At 41.0% G+C, this 18,361-nt stretch overlaps 1 protein-coding gene across 5 annotated transcripts in view; it reads right to left on the bottom strand.

Annotated features, from left to right (window-relative positions):
* Positions 1–18,361, bottom strand: part of ZFAND6 (zinc finger AN1-type containing 6) — a 45,960-nt gene that overhangs the window by 20,097 nt on the left and 7,502 nt on the right. For 2 of the 5 annotated variants that reach the window (XM_033920329.1, XM_033920330.1), the window contains exons 2-6: positions 16,680–16,845; positions 8,259–8,429; positions 8,010–8,118; positions 6,722–6,822; positions 5,746–5,898 (exon numbers count right to left, since the gene is read on the bottom strand). In XM_033920329.1, coding sequence (XP_033776220.1) covers positions 5,746–5,898; positions 6,722–6,822; positions 8,010–8,118; positions 8,259–8,418 — 523 coding nt within the window. In that variant the 5' untranslated portion in view covers positions 8,419–8,429; positions 16,680–16,845. Of the gene's footprint in view, positions 1–120; positions 688–5,745; positions 5,899–6,721; positions 6,823–8,009; positions 8,119–8,258; positions 8,430–16,679; positions 16,846–18,361 lie in introns of all 5 variants that reach the window. The other 3 variants (XR_004536969.1, XM_033920332.1, XM_033920331.1) reach the window with 3 other exon arrangements.

Raw genomic sequence — 18,361 nt, 5'->3', positions numbered from 1 at the left:
TAGATAAGTTGGAATAAGCTTCGACTGCAACTCCAGTAGTTGGAACCTAAGCATATTACTGGGCAAATTTCTACGGTCTATAAGCCAGAAATATCAATGAACAAAGACAACTGAACTTACCTCTGAGATAGTCAATCAAATTTTGATTATCCAAATCTTGTACAATGCTGTTGAAATTGCAGCATATTTCTTGTTCCTGGCATTGGGGATTTCCAGCTATGATGAGTGATTTTGAAATTGTAGAGTCCTTGCTGATATTTCAGGGAGTTGATGAACCAATAAATATTTGGAAAAGGGCACCACACATTTCAACATCATTGTTCATTCGATGTTGATCGTTCAATGTTCGTTGATACATATTGCAAAGTTGAACTGGAAACAGTGCTAATATAGGTGTCTTTGAAGTAATTTTCCAACAGTTCTTTGAATGACTGCACAACATTTTCTGGTGGGAGAAAGGCAAGGGCTGGTATCATGAGGATCAAACAGGCAAATTCGTGGTCACCTTGGTATTGCACCTTCAATCCCTCATTCTGAATTTTCCGCCAAACTGACTGCAATAGGTGAAAGAAGCAACCTGTCTTCTTGATGCTGGTGAATTTGTTATCAAATGCCTGGATTGTGGCTTTCTCAAAATCTGGAGTCCATGCTGCATGTTCTTCAGCTCTTGTAGCAGCCTCTGGTATGCTGCACAGGCAAAATGTAGAGGGGCAAAAGACATCCTGGGGGTGAAATGCGAAGGGGCAAAAGGTGTGGGATGAACATTCTGGGGGCAAAACTTCTTATAACCATGCAAACACCCATCTGTTTCCACTAACCAGTAACATAGTTTAGTTTGAAACTCTTCTACTGCTTTGAGATGAAGAAGCAATTTCCCATCCAGACAGTTAAACCCTTTTCAGGGGGAAAGAATGGTGAATGAGAGAGAAGAAGGGTGAGGGGAAGAAGCACTCACTCATCCAAGTATTATCCCTGCTCCAGGTCCAATTTAATTTCTTTATGAGGTATCCCTCTGATCAACTGACACCCAGTTCTCCGACTGAGTTAGGAGCTGCATGGTCCACTTGTCACCAGTCACTTAGTATCTGAGGCTACACAGTGCCTTTATGGGGCGAGGCACACAGAATGACTTTTTTTTTCTGTCTCCATCTGCTGATTAAAAAGTACAAACCTTACTGTGCCGTAAAGTGTGCATAGTTGCCAGAAAGTGTATATTGCAGCACTGGATTTCACCTGAATCATCCAATATCTGGCATTACAGAGCTGCTCTACATAACCTGGCGAGTTGGGAAATCCGAAATGCTAAGGGCTCTCATTGGCAGAAAACCTCATTCCTGAAAGTGTGGGATCCAAATCTGAGCAGATTACACCAGAGGGGACACAGTTTATTGTTGAATGATTTATGAGTATGGGCAGTGGGTGGGACTTATGAAGTGTATTGTGGTGATGGGTTGGCTCTTTGAGGCAGCCATTTTCTGAGAAGGGGGAGGGGATGGGGATGGTTGGTTTGGTGGATTGGTGAAAATAGCTGTGAATTGTTTGTTTTATGGTCTGTAGTTGTATGATTTTCAACAAAATTGATTCAAGATAAAAGGCACAAACCACACAGGTTCTGGTCTGGTCTGGATGCTAAGCAAGAAAGGACTGTATTTTATACTAAGATGCTTATAATAGAGTCAAAATCCAACAAAAATTATTTAGCGTGATATCTAACTAAATGTTCCTCTGGAAAGCCTGAGTGAGAATTTATTTGAAAAAAACCAAATAGTCACTAGGAAACAGAAGATTAATCTTATTTTATTGACTGCCAAGTAGTGTTTCATTTAGATAGTTGGTCTATGGTTTACTTTGAAGTATAGAGTTTTAAAGTTATGGCATGATGGTTTATCAGACCCTTGGATTATAACTCAAGAAATCTCACACAGTTCTCATTTATCTGATATTTTTATATGAATTTTTAGGAAAGGCATTACAGATATTTTGATTTTTCCTATGGAAATTTTACTCCAGGAAGCTCAGGATTTTATGTCATTTTCATCAGATCTTATTCAAGGTTGGATTATGAAACTAAGGGCCCCTTTTGCAAAGCTGCAGTAGTGAGTCCCAGTGAGGCACATGCGACGTAGCCCATAGGAACTGAAGGGGGCTACATCGCATTTGCTCACAGGAATTGCTACCATGGCTTTGTAAAAGAGGCCCTAAACTTGGAAAAAACAAAGGTACTATGGGTTACAGATCAAAATGTTCCTAGATGTACCCAATTTTGTTGTGCTCTTTGGCACCTCTCTGTGAGGTAACTAAGATTTTAGAAAAACATGTTGTTAGATTCAAAATTGACTATGACCTTAAGTAATGAGTTTAGTGAAGAAGATATTTTATAAATTAAAACTGATTAAACAGATTAGACCCTATTAGAAACTAAACATTTTAAAGTGGTGGTCCAGACAACGATCTTATCCCAACTGGATTATTATAATGTCATTCTTTTAGATTTAACGTAATGCAACGAAAACATAGAAACTGACCCTGGACGAGCCACAGAGAATAAAGAGTCCAAGAAAAACCAAAACACACTGTGGAGAGACGATGTTCCTGAAATGGACTTTATTATTAAAAAATATATATAAAAGTCAACATAGCAATCCACAGAAAAACCTTAAGGACCAGCGAACTAGGCCCTTAAGGTTTTATGTGGATTGCTATGTTGACTTTTATATATTTTTTTAAATAATAAAGTCCATTTCAGGAACATCGTCTCTCCACAGTGTTTTTTTGTTTTTTCTTGGATTCTTTTAGGTTTACCAGAAAAAATTAAATTATAACTGATGCAGATTTTGCAAAATGTGGCAGCAAAATTGATTATAGGAGGAACTAAGGCCCTCTTTTACAAAGGCGCGCTAAGCATTTTAGCGTGGATTTAGTGCGCGCTAAATCAAGGCCTGCACTAACCGCTAACGCGCCCATAGGATAACATGCACGTGTTAGTGTTTAGCGGGCGCTAAAAAGCTTAGCGCACCTTTGTAAAAGAAGGGGTGAGTTGGAGAAGGCTCCTCCATTTTTAATTACTTTGCAGTGGCTTCCACTAAAGACTAGAAGATGAAAATGGCTGCTTTTTGTATTCAAGATCTTGTATAATTTGGCATTAGTTTATGTGAGATTTTCTATCCTAATCAAATCTGAGACCTTATAAAGTAATATAAAAGTTAGGGAGAAGCAGGTTATATGTGTCTAAAAGCAAACTACATCATAAATTAGATAACTTTTGCAGCAATAAAAAAGTTAAGATCAAAGGAAACAAATTGTGACCAATTTTGGGACCTTTTCATGAAATACCAGTAGTTGTATCTTATCCCGTCTTATGATGTTTATCTTCTCAGAGGAAATTTAAAAGTGCTTTAACGATATGGTTATTTAAAGATTGTTTTCACAATGGATTTAAATGTCTGGATGGCAGTGGTTAAAGCTACAGCCTCAGCACCCTGAGGTTCTGGGTTCAAACCCACTCTGCTCCTTGTGACCCTGGGCAAGTCACTTAATCCCTCTAAAAAATACTCTCTTCACCTTTACTTCTCATTGCTTCTTAATAAGTGAGAACACAGATGTACTGGGACAATTCTACTTTAATTGGAGCAACTGTTATATGTCCTTACTTAGGAGGAAGAACCTCAGGTACCAGTTTGCTGCTGGCTATTAGGCTAAGCCTGCAAATAACAATGGGACTATCAACCTCCTACTTCCCAGTTACTCGATTTTAATGTTATTTTTTTTTTTTTTAGCTTCTTAAACTATTTATATTTGATTCCAGTAAATATAGACGCTAAGCACTTATATAATAACTAGTGTTTTAGCCCGTTACATTAACGGTTGCTAGAGTAGATGTCTGTCTGTCTGTTTTGGGTTTTTTTTTTTATTTGTCTCTCTCTCCTTGGACGCTGTCTTTCGTTCTGTCTGTGTCTTTCCCTGGCCCCCTGTCTGTCTATCTATTTCTAACTCTATCCTCTTCCCTCAATCCTGCATGTGCCCTTTTTTCTTTCTCCTCCCCACTTCCTTCCAACGTCTGCTCCCCCTGTCCTCCACACTTCAATTCAGTGTCTGTCTCCCTCTCTCTACCCCTTCCATTTACTATTTACCCTCTGTCTTGCCCCTTCCATTCACTGCCCTCTCTTCTCTTTCCATCCAGTGTTCGCCCTCTCTCTCTCTCTGTTCCATTTGGCCTCTCTCCATCTCCTCCTTTCTTTTCCCTTGGTCTGGCATACCTTCCTCCTTCCCTCCATGCCCTGCCTTCTCTTCTTCCCTCCAAGCCATTCTCTCCCCCTCTGCTCCCTTTCCTCCTTGAACTACTTCATCGGGCAGCAGCAGCATTCACAATTCATTGCTGTTGCTGGCTTCAGGTCTTCCTCTCTGGCGGGTTCCTGTCTTCATGAAAACAGGAAGTAGGCAGGACCGTCCAGAGAGGAAGGCCTGAAGCCGGCAACAGCAGTGAATTGTAAATGCTGCTGCTGCCTGAAGCACCCAAGGCAGACGCTTCTCTCCCCTCCCAGCCCAACCCCCGCTGACTCTATGACCCTCCCAGTGAGATAATTTTAATAACAAACCTCCCTCCAGCGTTGGCAGCCGCAGCACGCTAAACAGGCTGCTTCGTGGCTTTATTCTGCCGTTGAGTCCCTCTGTCCCTCAGTGACGGGGCAAAGGGACTCAACTGCAGGAGAAAGCCGTGAAGCAGCCTCTTTAGCGTGCTGCGGTTGCCAACGCTGGAGGGAGGTTTGTGCCGGTATGTGCAGAAGAGGTATGTCCCTCCCCTTCCAGTACCTGTGCAGCACTTTACGCGGCGCATCCTCCCACGATCCTGAGTCGGCCACAGCGCTCGAGTGTGGGCCCTAACCGCGCATCCGCTCTCCTGCCTGCCACAGACCTATGGATCACGGAACACGCAGGTGGGAGTGCGCATGTGCGGCTAGCGTTTTATTATATAGGATGGAAGTATTTAGCTTTGCAAATCAGCTGTCCGCTGCCGACGAAGGCTACCCGCGTTTCGCTTTTCACTGCGTCAGGGCATCGGACAAAATTTTTTTTTAGTCGGCAATTCCTGCTCACAACTAAAAAAAAATTTTGTCCGATGCCTTAAAACCAGTGAGGATAGTCCCATTGTGGTTTGCAGGCTTAGCTTAATAGCCAGCAGCAAACTGGGACCTGAGGTTCTTCCTCCTAAGTAAGGACATATAACTGTTGCTCCAATTAAAGTAGAATCATCCCAGTACATCTGTGTTCTCACTTATTAAGAAGCAATGAAAAGTAAAGGTGAAGAGAGTATTTTTTTAGAAGAATTGATATTTTCTCTTACACAGTCTGTATATATTGTATGTTTTTGTTAATCCCTCCTTTGCCCCAGGTACATTAGATAGATTGTGAACCCACTGGGACAGACAAGGAAAAATGCTTGAGTACCTGAATAAATTAATTTAAACCATTCTGAGCTGCCTGGGAGAATGGTATAGAAAACGGAATCAATAAATATTGTAAAATTAGTGTATTGCAATACATTTAAAATTTATTTCAATATATTGTGATATTAATGTATTCTAATTAGAAATGTAATTGAGTTAACTGATTTTGTAATCTGTCTTAAATTAAAATTGCCACGTCTTTCCCCATTCTCAACTTCTAAGATCTACCACACATCCACATCCACATCCACACAGAATCCTGCTTCCATTTTTATGAGATTTAACAAAATCTTGCACTTACCTATAATATTATCTAATTTCAAGTCTGTCTCACTGAGTTTTCTTTTCCCTCGTCTTGAGCCTTCATTTACGAAAATCGCATCATTTAACTCACTTTCTAAGCTTGCATTGCAATTGAAACCAATTTCTGAGCCTCTAGAAGTATCAGATACACCTGAAATATCAAACAAACACCTTGACAGTACAGTCTATTGGCACTATAATACCTCTTCTTTCCCCAGCATGCTCCAATCCAGCACCATCTACAACCCTAGCCCTCAACAAGCTCTACTGCAGGTTTTCCTTTCCATCCCCTTAGCATGCTGCACTAGCGTCATCCATAGTCGACTCTCCTTTCCCCAGCATACTCTGCTATGGTACCACCTACAGCCCATAACCCTCTTCCTATTTTGAGCATGCACCATTAAAGCATGATCTACAATAGCAAACCCCAAAATATTCCTGTTGTCATGCAGTCTTTTTAACGATCTTCTTCCAATCTGCTGCATTTGAATTTTTTGCTTTTCAGGTTCTCACTGTTTTATACTTGCATCTTTCTCTTTGGTGTAAGCCAATTTTCCTAAGCTAGTTCTCATAACTAGAGGTTGTTTGTTTGTTTGGGGTTGTTTTTGCTGAAGTGAGGATAGCATGGGTTGGGAAGGAGCACAATGGCAGAGCGCTGAGAGGATGCCATGGACTGACAAACTGCAGCATTAAAAGCACATGCCGGGACATACTGAGCTTGGACCCTATGATATTAGGCTCCTGCAAGGAATGCTTCTGCTTGTTAGGATTAGGAGTGTGGTTGTTCCCCTTTGAAGCTACCTCATTAGTGCCTAACGCAGCATTACATGAAAAGATTATGAGACACAATTATGCCACTGTCTGATGTATCTCTGCATTTGAAAATTGGCCTTGCTTCCATGGCGAACAAACAGAGGAGCCTTATGCCTTGCACCGGTATGACCATCTCATGCAGGGCAATGATCCATCCTAACCTTGTGAGTCTCCAGTTTGCAGCAGTGTTTCTCCCTCGCTTGCATTTTCCATTTGGGAAGATGGCACTGATACTGACAAAAGCGAATGGCTTGATACAGGGCTAGAAAGGGAGATAGAGAAGGAAAATGCTATCAAATGAAGAGCAGGACACAAAGTCATGAGCTAAAACTGTGATGGCAAGAATCTGGAGTAGTTTCATTACTGGCTGGTGTTTCTATTTGGGGTTTTTGTTATTACAGTGGATGATGTCTGGAGGAAGGTATCGAGACTAAAGTAAACTGGAAGTCCTTCCAGCCCAGGCTTACATGACATTGTGAACAGTGCAAACACTCTATGGCTCAGAAAAGTAAAATTAGATATCTGATCACAAATTGATGGGATGAGCATAATGCTTGCCATGTAAGTGACAAAAACATAAGAATTGCCATACTGGGTCAGAACAACAAAGGTCCATCAAGCCAGTATCTCACTTCCAAAAATGGCCAATCCAGGTCACAAGTATCTGGCAAGATTCCATGGTTACTTACCTGCAGGGATTGGCAGCTGCTTTCTCAGATCTACCTGAATAAACTTTTGGACTTTTCTTCCAGGAATTTGTCCACATCTTTTTAAAAGTTCAGTTATGCTTAACTACTTTTACCATATCCTCTGGCAACAAGTTCCAGAGCTTAACTATGAACCAAGTGAAAAAAATATTTTCTCCATTTTAAATGTACTACTAAGTAACTTCAAAACATGCTCCTAGTCTTTGTACTTTTAGAAAGAGTAAAGAATTCAGAGCTGGCTCAAAACATGGACCATGTGAGGCACTGGTCCAGGGTGCTGGTGACAGAGGATATCAAAAACCCTGTCCAGTCTATCTTCAAACTGCTAAAGGGACAGATGCTGGACTGGGATTTTGGCAACCTTTACCAGAGCCTTGAGCCACTGTCTTGGCTGGTCCAGTGGGGGATGAGAAAGGTGGGAGGTACCAGATCACAGGCGGAGGAATTGAGGGAGAGAGAGACTGCAGGTTGAGGTGTGGGGGGGAGGGAGACTCCAACGCAAATGTTGGCTTAGGTTGCAACAGTTCCTTGAGCCAGCCCTGCAGTGTGTTTACCTGGCCCTTTTGAGAGAATGTCATCTTATCAGCCAGCACTAATTGGGCAGACAGAATGCGGCCTGGACTGTCATTTACATGGGCCTCACAAACAGTGCTGTCACTTAGGTGACAAGCAATGGTGGAGAGGACAGGCCATGGTCTGATATTCCGGACATGGGCAGAATGAAGTCTGTACCGTTACTTACATGGGATGCACTGCTGGGCTATGTTCAGAGTTTAATGCTGCACGTAATTCCTGCATGTTATCTTCTGAGCACTGACCTGCGGAGCATTCAGGGATACTGACAGGTGTTTCTGGAAGAAAGAAAACACCAGGTTCTGTGGTGTTGATATGACTTTGCAGATGCATGGGAAGAAACCTGTCAGGCTCAGCTTTAGAGAATCAACTATCTCCACTACTGTTGTGAGTTATGACCCTTAGGATTCTTACTTACCAGATGAGCAAATTCTACCATTACTACTATTTTGCTTTTGTAGATGCTCCTTGTAACACACTGAACACATGCCATCTGTGCGAGGGTTCCCATAGAATCCACAGCCCATGGAACACTGCAGGGGCACCTGGTTATGGTTTGTTTCTTGTGCCATGCTCATCCACCGTTAACCTGAAACATATACACATTTAACCTAAATTGTACAGGTCTTGATTATGACATTCCTGAAGAAGAAAACGACCTATACTGGGCAACCTCAGCCAGAAACAGCTTTGCTCCAACTGATGCACATTGAGCCCTAAAGAAGCAACCCAACATCAGATCTTTTAGAGAGTAGAAAATTGAGACATATTTCAAAGACTCCACAGTTGTCCTATGATATGTTTGAGTACCTAAACCATTCTGAGCTCCCCTGGGAAAATGGTATAGAAAATTAAATAAATAAATGAGCCCAAAAAAGTAGGAAGCATAGAGAAAATAAAAATACCAATATACCAGTTTTCAAATATAAATTAGGGTACATCCAAAGACTTAACATGGCCATGTTTCAGGGGCCCTAAATTCTGAACAATATGTGAGAAAGTTTAAGATCCAAGAACTGTTATAAACTCAGTGGTATACATGAGAAGTACACACAGCAACAGCAAGGCATGCATTTTAGCAGTCTAGAGCAGAACTATGTTTTGCCGGTCTCTCAAGCCATTATTACTGCTGATTTACCCCTAGAATTTCATAAAACACAGCACAGATGTCTTTATACAAATGAGTGCTTTCCTGACCTCCAAAATCTAGGCGACTTATTATAAAATTACCCTCCATATGTATTCTGTCAGAGAAAAATCATATTAGCAAAAATTTGTAAGTTTTACAAAACATTTTCTTTTACAAAATAACTTCCGAGAATGATGAAATGGGTGAGCCATGACTCACATTTTAAAACCACTGCACCATGAGGGTTAATATTCCAAAGGCATTGTCACACATATGTAACATCAATGCTTTTTGGATTTGCGTATTTGAGCACAGTGTGTTTTGGATGGAGCATTGCCACAGTCGTGGATCTGTGTCTGTGCATTTCATGAAATTCCATTTATGCTACTTCTGCACAGGTAAATATATATACAAGTTCTTTATAAAATAAGCATTTTCTTGCCCTCTCATTCTAAGCTGCCTGTTGACTCACCCTCAATACAATCCCATTTAGGAGCAAACAGATATATTCAAATACCAGCCAAATCGTTTGAAAATCTTGCCGAGAGGCAGGAAAAGGGTTTTAGTCTGCTTTTATAGGTTTGAGTTTGTTCTAAAAATAGTAGCTTCCAGTATCTTCTCCTGTATCTGTATCTGTTGGAAACAAAGGCTCCCAGTAGATAAGAAGCACCTGCCTTCAACAACAGGTAGGTAGAATCATTCTGAGCCTGAATTCCTTAAGCACCTGACCTTATCACATCTGAAGAAATTTCAGGGCTTTGTAGGATACTCCCCAGTACTTTGCAAACAGTGCTTTGTTAATCTCAAGTACAGGATTTTTAGGAGTCATTTAGGGGCATTCTAAGGAGTCAGTCTACCTGCACTAACATTCCCAGGGTCAGATTTGTTTAATATAATATCCCAGAATCCTTTGCTTGCACTCTGAACAGTCAGCAGACAGTAATGTAATGTTGACAATATTCAGTGGTACTTAGCTGGCCGGGAATGGCTCCTGGCTGGCTCAATACCATTTAGCCAGCTATCTGCCGAAATTCAGCAGGAAATAATTATCTGGATCACTGGCTAGCCAGTCACTGCCAATATTCACCAGCTGGCTGGCTAAACCATGCGCAGGTCTTTCGCCGCTTGGCTGGAGAACTTTGATCTAGATATTCAATGCCAATGGGGACACAGGTCCAGATTCTGTAAAGGACGTCTAACTCTAGGCATCCACAATGTGGTCGTCCATTGACTTAGGATCCAAATAAAGTGGATAATAAGTCCAATTAATGCCTTTAACAAGCATTAACTGGAACTTAAACGTGCAAACACTGGACACAATTCTCAAACTAGACATCCACAATTTCATGGACACCTATCGTAAAAAAGTCACAGAGTCGCATGCCACTCAGTGCCCGAACACCAAACGCATCTACCTAATGCCTAAAATGTAGGCATTGCAAAATCAGTTCTACTTTTGAGCATGAGCTAGGTGCTAGGTAGATGCGAGTTAGGTGGACGTGACTTAGGCGTGCCGTAGGGGTCCATCTATAGGTGAACGGGGCTTTTTTGGGGAGGTATAGAGGATTCCAGGTTGATATTAAGCTCAAAATATGTTTAATAATATATTACTTAAGCAAAACACATGAAAAAATATATATATTGTATACTAAACTTCATTTTGGGGGCTAAAGAGGACTCCAGGTTGATATTAAGGTCAAAATATGTTTTAATAATTCATTACTCAAGCAAAGCACATGAAAATATATATATATATATATATTGCATACTAAACCTCATTTCCAAAAGGTTAAGAAAAGAAAAAGAGATACACTACTTACAATGGCTGTGCTTCAGAGCAAGTGAATATGTCTGATGCACAATCTTGACATCAATGTGATATCATCAATATGCACCTGATGGCAGACTGCCACTAAAAAATAATAAGAAACTCATAGCATATCTTAACAGCACTAACTCCCAGGAATCAAAGATCAACAACTTTACATGTGAAAAAATGCACTATAAATATTACACCAGGTCCTAAAACACTAATAAAATACCTAGTGAGAAACAGAACAATGGGACTGCTGCAAGAGTCCTACACAGAAACATTTCCATTAATAAACTCAAACTGAAATACTTTTTTATACCTTTGGTCATCATGTCTCTCTGGCTTTTCTCTATTTTTTTCTTCTCTTTGCAGGGTGTCCTGTCCATTTGACATATTTTCTCTCTCCATATCCACCTTCCCTCTTATCTATCCTGTCCAGCACCAACCCTCTGTATCCTTGTCTCTTTGTATCTCTGAGATCAGTATTACCTTCTGTGTCTCCTTCCCCTTTCCATCCAGCATTCCTTTTCTCTGTCTCTGTCCCTATCTTCCCTCCATGCCTAGCATCGAGTCACTCAATCCTGATACTAAGTATCCCAATCAGAAGACTGGAATTTGACGATATCATTGATTGACTGAAGGCCTAAAAGTTAACACCTTAGAACAGAATGCAAAAACAAAGCCACCATCTTATGCTGCATCACTGAACGGTCCAAAAAGAGACTCTGTACAGGAGGGAGTCTACTCTGTGGAGGTAACACTGCAGAAAGTGATAAAATTCTTGACACACATGTACACCCCACCAAGACTGAACCTGATGCAGAAGCAAGAATGGAGGAAATGTCTTGGAGAACTGAACCAAGATTTTGCTACGTTATGGAAGGAAGAAAACTGGGTCCAAAGAGAAATTGGGTCCTTAGCCGTCTCATTCCCCTTGTAGGGATACAAGCTTATCACATATCAAAGAAGTCAACAATCTGGTACCTGATGCTTTACAATACAATACAGAGGTTTAAGACTGGCAAATGTGCTTTTATGGTTCATCAGTACATAGAACTCAAGATTGCTTATAGGAGGTGTTTTTTCACAAAAAGCACAGTTACTTACCATAACAGGTGTATTCCAGGGACAGCAGGCAGATATTTTCACAGGTGGGTCACGTCATCCACAGAGCCCGGTACGGACAGTGTCAAAAGCACATTGCACTTTAAGTTTTTAGAAACTTCGCGAATGCCTTGCTGCCTGACGCCAGCTCACAGTACCTCAGTTCCGTAAGCAAGCTAAGAAGCTTACCAGGGGAGGTGGAAGGGATGAGAATATCTGCCTGCTGTCCCCGGATAATACCCGTTACCGTAAGTAACTGTGCTTTATCCTAGGTCAAGCAGGTAGCATATTCTCACATGTGGAACTCCCTAGCTTACTGCAATAGGATAGAGGGAGAGTTGGCCATTAAAAAGAAAATTAATTCTGTACTACTGCTTGGCCGAAACGACCGTCTCGCCTGGAATAGGAATCCAGACAGTAGTGAGATGTGAATGTATGAATTGAAGACCAAGTAGCTGCTTTGCAAATTTTATCAATAGGAGTGGAACATAATAAGAAAGCCACTGAGGCTGCTATAGCTCAGACTTTGTGTGCTGTAAAGTGTCCGAGCCGCAGCCCAGCCTGAGCATAACAGAAGGAAATACAGGCCGCTAACCATGTGGAAATAGTTCTCTTGGTTACAGGCCGGCCCAGTCTGTTAGGATCAAAAGAGATGAACAGTTGAGGTGAAGTCCTTGTGGCTTCGTTCACTGTATGTAGTAAGCCAAGGCACGCTTATGGTCCAGCGGAAGTGACCGAGATCAAGAAGATCACTTTCCAAGTGAGAAATTTAAGATGAATAGATGCCAGAGGTTCAAATGGTGAGAACTACATTAAGATCCCAGACAAATGGAGGCAGTCTGACCAGAGGTTTGGAGTTGAAAAGTCCTTTCATAAACCTGAAAACAAGAGGATGAGTAGCCAGAGATTTATTGTTGACAGGAACATGGAAAGCACTAATAGCACTGAGGTGAACTCTGACCAAAGTGTTTTTTTTGTCCAGAATTGGATAAATGGAGAAGATAATCCAACACTGACGAGAGAGAAGAGAAAGAAGCATCTAGATGACGGAGGGTACACCACGCATTAAAACGAGTCTACTTCCGTTGATAGCACTTCTGAGTAGAAGGTTTTCTTGAAGCTGCTATAATGGCTTGTACTGATTCAGAAAAACTGAAATCTGTTGGAGTCAGACCAAGAGGTACAAAGCTGTCAAGTGCTGAGATGGGATATAACAGAGAACCTTGACTGGGTGAGTAGAGATGGAAAGGTTTGCAAAGGAACTGGATCCTTGGCACTCAGCTGAAGTAGAAGGGAAAACCAAGGTTGTTGAGGCCACCGAGGAGTTATCAGGATCATGGTGGCTGACTTGCTCTTGAGCTTGACTAAAGTCTTGAGAATTAAGAGGGATTGGTGAAAATGCTTAGAGGAATTTGTTCATCCAATCCAGAAGAAAAGCATCTGCCTCGATACGATGGAGTACTGCCATGAGCAGAATTGAGGCAATTTGTGATTGTGGGGAGACGCAAACAGGTCTATTTGAGGAGTCCCCCATAATAAGAATGCTTTTGACTGCTATTATCGCTCTAAGCTTTTACTATCTGACAGGATTTTAATACCCTCCTTCTTGTGTTTCTCTTTTAATGTCTTTCTTTCCTATTGAATATTGTATTTCTCTCCCCTTTTCAAGTTTATTTAAAATTTCTTATACCACCTAATTATACTTCTAAGCGGTGTACAATAATAAAAAGATTATATAAAGTACATATAAGGTTAAAAACAAGGTTACAAAAATTAATAGAGACATCACTAGGGACTGTTAGTTCAACGAGAAGCTTAAAAAAACAAGACGAACGCCGACAAAAGGGAAGTGTGTTAGAACTACAATGTTCAGAGGAAAGAAAACATAAAAGGAACAAACAATAGGTGGGGAAAGACTACAGTAGAATAAATGTATTTTGTCCTTAAAAGGACAGTTACAGCCTGAAAGCATCGCAAAACTGAAATGTTTTTAGTTTTGTTTTAAATTGATTTAAGGATGTTTCTTCTCGTAAGTAAGTTGTGTTTGTCTATGTTATTGTGATTACCTTATAATTTTAGACAATTTATAAGCGGTATATCAAATTTTAATAAACGTGAAACTTTGGAGTTGAGAGACCACTTGTGTGGCTGAAGAAATCTGCTTAGTTTGTCGGCTAGAGTATTTAGCTTTCCCTGTACATAGACGGCTTTGAGAAATCTATTTCGAGCAATTGCCCAGTTCCATATGCATTCTGCCTCTTGACATAGGAGACAGCCTGTTCCTCACTTGATTGTCTGAGCGTACAAGGAAAACTTGGTTGGAAAGTTCTTAGTGCATTCCAAATTGCTCACAGCTCTAACAGGTTGATGTGGAATGACTTCTCTTGAGCAGACCATAGACCTTGTGTCCTGAGACCATCTAGGTGAGCCCCAAAAGCACACATGGACGCGTCCGTGGCGAGTACTTTCTGATGTGGGGGAACATGAAACAGCAGACCCCTGGAAAGATATGACACATCCATCCACCACTGAAGGGATTGACAAAGAGGTGAGGTGAGGCATCTTGTTGGATGCATCGAGGTTTCAACGAGTATTTCTGTAGTGTGGAACAATGCATACAGGAGTCTACCAGATGTTTAGGGCCCAAACACTGCAAACACCAACTATGCGGTTTAGTGATGGAAATAGGGCACTGACAGCACTTCTTAAAGCCGCTCGATGGTTTCGACATGGATAGGAAAATCTATCACAAACTGGCATCGGGCGGGAAGGCACTTGCGCAAAACTTAAAAGTGGCAATACACTTTTACCACTGTCCATATTGGGCTCCGTGGATGATGTCACCCACATGTGAGAATATGCTGCCTGCTTGTCCTGGGATAAAAGGTTATATGCACATCTCTGCCTAATTATTATACCACTCCTAAACCCACATCACTCCAATTCAGTCCACTATTACGCTCTCATCCACTCAGTCACACAGCCCCACCATCCAGTTGCTCATTTAGTCCCTTTACTAGTCTTAACTGATTCATCTACTATTATTAAAAGTTTTATTATTGTTAAGTTTATTAAAAGTTTGTTGTACACGCAATATCTACTCGCTTATACACCCCAAGAATAATCACTCTGTGAAAATATACCTTTGTGTAAACTAATTTGCATTTTTTTTGTTGTATGCTTTCATTTTTTCTCTATATTTTTTGTGAAGGGCTACCCTCTCTTCTTTATGGCTTGGCTTCTTAAGTGGTACACAAAAGAAACTTAGAGGATACCATTTTGAGATCTAATATTCTGTCCTCCATAACAAAATGAATCAAGTATCTTTCAGTGTGATCATGAGATCACTATTATTAGTACCACTACTTATGTCCAAAGCACTGTACACATTATTTGCAGGTATTTTCTCTATCCCTAATGGGCTCCCAATTTAAGTTTTAGGGTTGTTAGGTGAATTGCTCAGCTTGCTGCTCTAACCATTAAGCTACTCCAATCCCAATTATTTCACTACAGTTGGATTTATTCCTATGTCATCACTAGGTGCAGTAATAAATCCAGTTAAGCTACTAACTTGGGTCAAGCAACAGAATACCTTGTTCTGTATTATCAAAAAGAATGAAGAATTTTGTTATTAGCCATTTCTTTGGTACTTTGGTGTCTATTGCTTTATTTTGTTAGATGTTTAGTTTTCATTGTTATACTTCATTGAATATACAGTATGTATTTTATGCTTAATGTATAATTAGATTTACTGTAAGTCACTTTGTACAGATTTTATGATTGGAAAAAAGTGGGGTTCAAATTTAAAGATCCAGTTCAGAAACAGCATAAAATCTAACTCATCCTCATCGGACCAAGCAGTAACTTATTACACTCCAATTCTAAGCAGGAACCAACCCTAACCAGAGTCTCAGCCAGCCAGTTGCTCATCTTTCCGCATAAACCCACCTCTCCACTTTCCTCATTTTTCGTCTCTGTGGACAACACTCTCATCCTTTCGCTAAAACTTGCCGCTTCTTCCTCTATAACATTACCAAAATCTGACCCTTCCTGAGCACACTACCAAAACACTTATCCACGCCCTCATCACCTTGCGCTTAGACAACTCTTAGCCATCTCGTTCCCCTCCAATCCAACCAGAATTCGGCTGCACAACTCATATTCCAGGAGAGCCGCTTTACTCATGTTACTCCTCTTCTGAAGTCATTTTATTGGCTTCCCATCTGTTTTCGATTACAATTCAAACTCCTCCTACTAACCTACCCCTCATTATCTGTCTTCGCTTATCTCCCGCTCAGCTGGTAAGTGTCTTCTTTCTGTGCCCTTCTCTTCAACTGCCAACTCCAGACTCCGTCCCTTCTGCCTTGCTGCACTGTATGCTTGCAACAAGCTGCCCGAATCCCTACAGCAGGCTCAGTCTCTGGCAGTGTACAAGGCCTGTTTAAAAGCCCATCTCTTTGAGAGTTCTTTCGACTCCTAACTCCTCTCACCTTGGGTTCTGCATCCCCTACCCTCTATGTCATGTCTGTCTGTCCAAGTTAGATTGTAAGCTCTTCTGAGCAGGGACCGTCTATAAATGTACGCCTTTGAGCACTATATAAATGATAAGTAGTAGTAGTAAGGGTAAGCACATCACAGCACTACTGCCTGATAGCAGAATGAGCTCTAAATTCCAGAAAGAAGCCAAAGTTAGCCAAATCCAATTACTCCCAGCAAAGAGAGGTCCTAAAACTATTCCCAGTGCAAGAGGCTCACTGCATTAGCTGTACTTAGGGTAATATTTGGCTACTCACATTTGAGGATGAAAATTGCTCAGTTTTCCTTTCTCCTGAGGCAGACATTAGCTTCCTGAGTGCCCTATCATCCTTCTTATCTCCTTTGTGATAAACCTCTGTACAGAACTGCAGCATTCATTCCTTTCTGAAATATGGAACCAGCAGACAAATTGTTTCCGATACACTAGAAACAAAAAGAAATAATAAATTTAAGAACTATTTTAATTGAACAAGTTTATACAATCTCATGAATTTACTAGCAGCAAAGCTGGTTAAAATTAAAAACTATGCTTGATTTTCAGGATCTTCAGACAAAATGGGCCAAAATAAGTTAGCCCTCTATACTCCTTTCAGACCTTTAAGGTTCTCTTAAGAAGCATCACTATCAGTCTCCTCATCAAAAGATATTTCACAATGCGATACTCGCCAGCAAGCCTTCTCAGGGGTAGCCCACACATTCTAGAACTTACTCACACAGGGGCTACATCTAACTCACAAGTCTCTCTATTTCAGGAAGCAGGTGAAAGCCTGGCTCTTCTCCCAAATCTTTAAGACATGTGGCAATCGACTATCCACTTGTTTCGCCCATGGACTTCATTACTACACACCCTGTAACTTAGACCAGTTCCTTATATCTTACTCCACTGAACATATAACTTGCCTTGCATTTACCCATCTATTTATCTCAATTGACTCTGTATTGCTCATCTTGTCCCCATTTTCATATCTGCATGGACCCTTGGGTACATAAGATGTCTTATTATAGGAATAGCATTAGCATCATATTTGACATAGTAAATAATAATGATAGTAAATTTAAAACCATGAACATGGTGAAAGCAGTTAGCTTAGCAGGGTTTAAAAAAGATTTGGATACTTTCCTAAAGAAAAGTCTGTAAGCCATTATTAAGATGGATTTGGGAAAATCCACTGCTTTCTTTTGGGATCTTTCTAGGTACTTTGTACCTTATAGAGAAGACCCACCTCCAGTCTGGCAGCCCTTGTGCTGTCTCGGAGGAAGGAGGTCTCCTAAAAGGAGGAAATAAGGTAGGAAATAATCCTGTAGCCAGGACCTGCCCACAGGGAATGCAATATTCTTTCGCAACAAGAATGTGTCTCCAGGGGCTTCTGCCCAGGAGGGAAGGGTTAGGACAGCTGTTGTAGCTGGTGATTCAATCATTAAGCATGTAGACAGCTGTGTGGCTGGTGATCATGAAGACCACTTGGTCCCTTGCCTGTCTGGTATGAAATGGGGGAACTTCATGCATTACCCAGATAGGAATTTAGATAGTGCTGGGGAGGAGCCACCTGCTTTGATACTTGTAGGTAGCAATGATAGGAAAATGTGAACCAGAAGCGGATGGTTCGATGTGGAGTATCCTTGCAGGATACAGAACTTTTAGGGAATCCCAAAAGAATGGTTTCAATAAAAGTGAGAGTAAGCCAGGAGTGTTTAAGAGGAATCGAATCTAATCTTCTATTTGTGTGTTGCACATACCTATTCAGGCTCCAGGCGACATCAAGACGGGGAGGAGGAGAGGGAGGGGAGGTGAGAAGAGGAGGGGAGAGCAGAGAAGGAAGGAGATTCTGTATGAGTATGCAGACTAAGGGCACAAATTATCTTTGTAAATGCAAGGAAAACACACAATTTGAAGTGTCTTTACACAAAAGCTAGAAGCCTACAAAAATAAGATTGAAGA

This window comes from Geotrypetes seraphini, chromosome 14 (assembly GCF_902459505.1).
Source record: "Geotrypetes seraphini chromosome 14, aGeoSer1.1, whole genome shotgun sequence".
Lineage (NCBI taxonomy): Eukaryota > Metazoa > Chordata > Amphibia > Gymnophiona > Dermophiidae > Geotrypetes > Geotrypetes seraphini.
The sequence above is the reverse complement of the archived record's forward strand: the minus strand, read 5'-3'. Positions and strand labels throughout refer to the sequence as shown.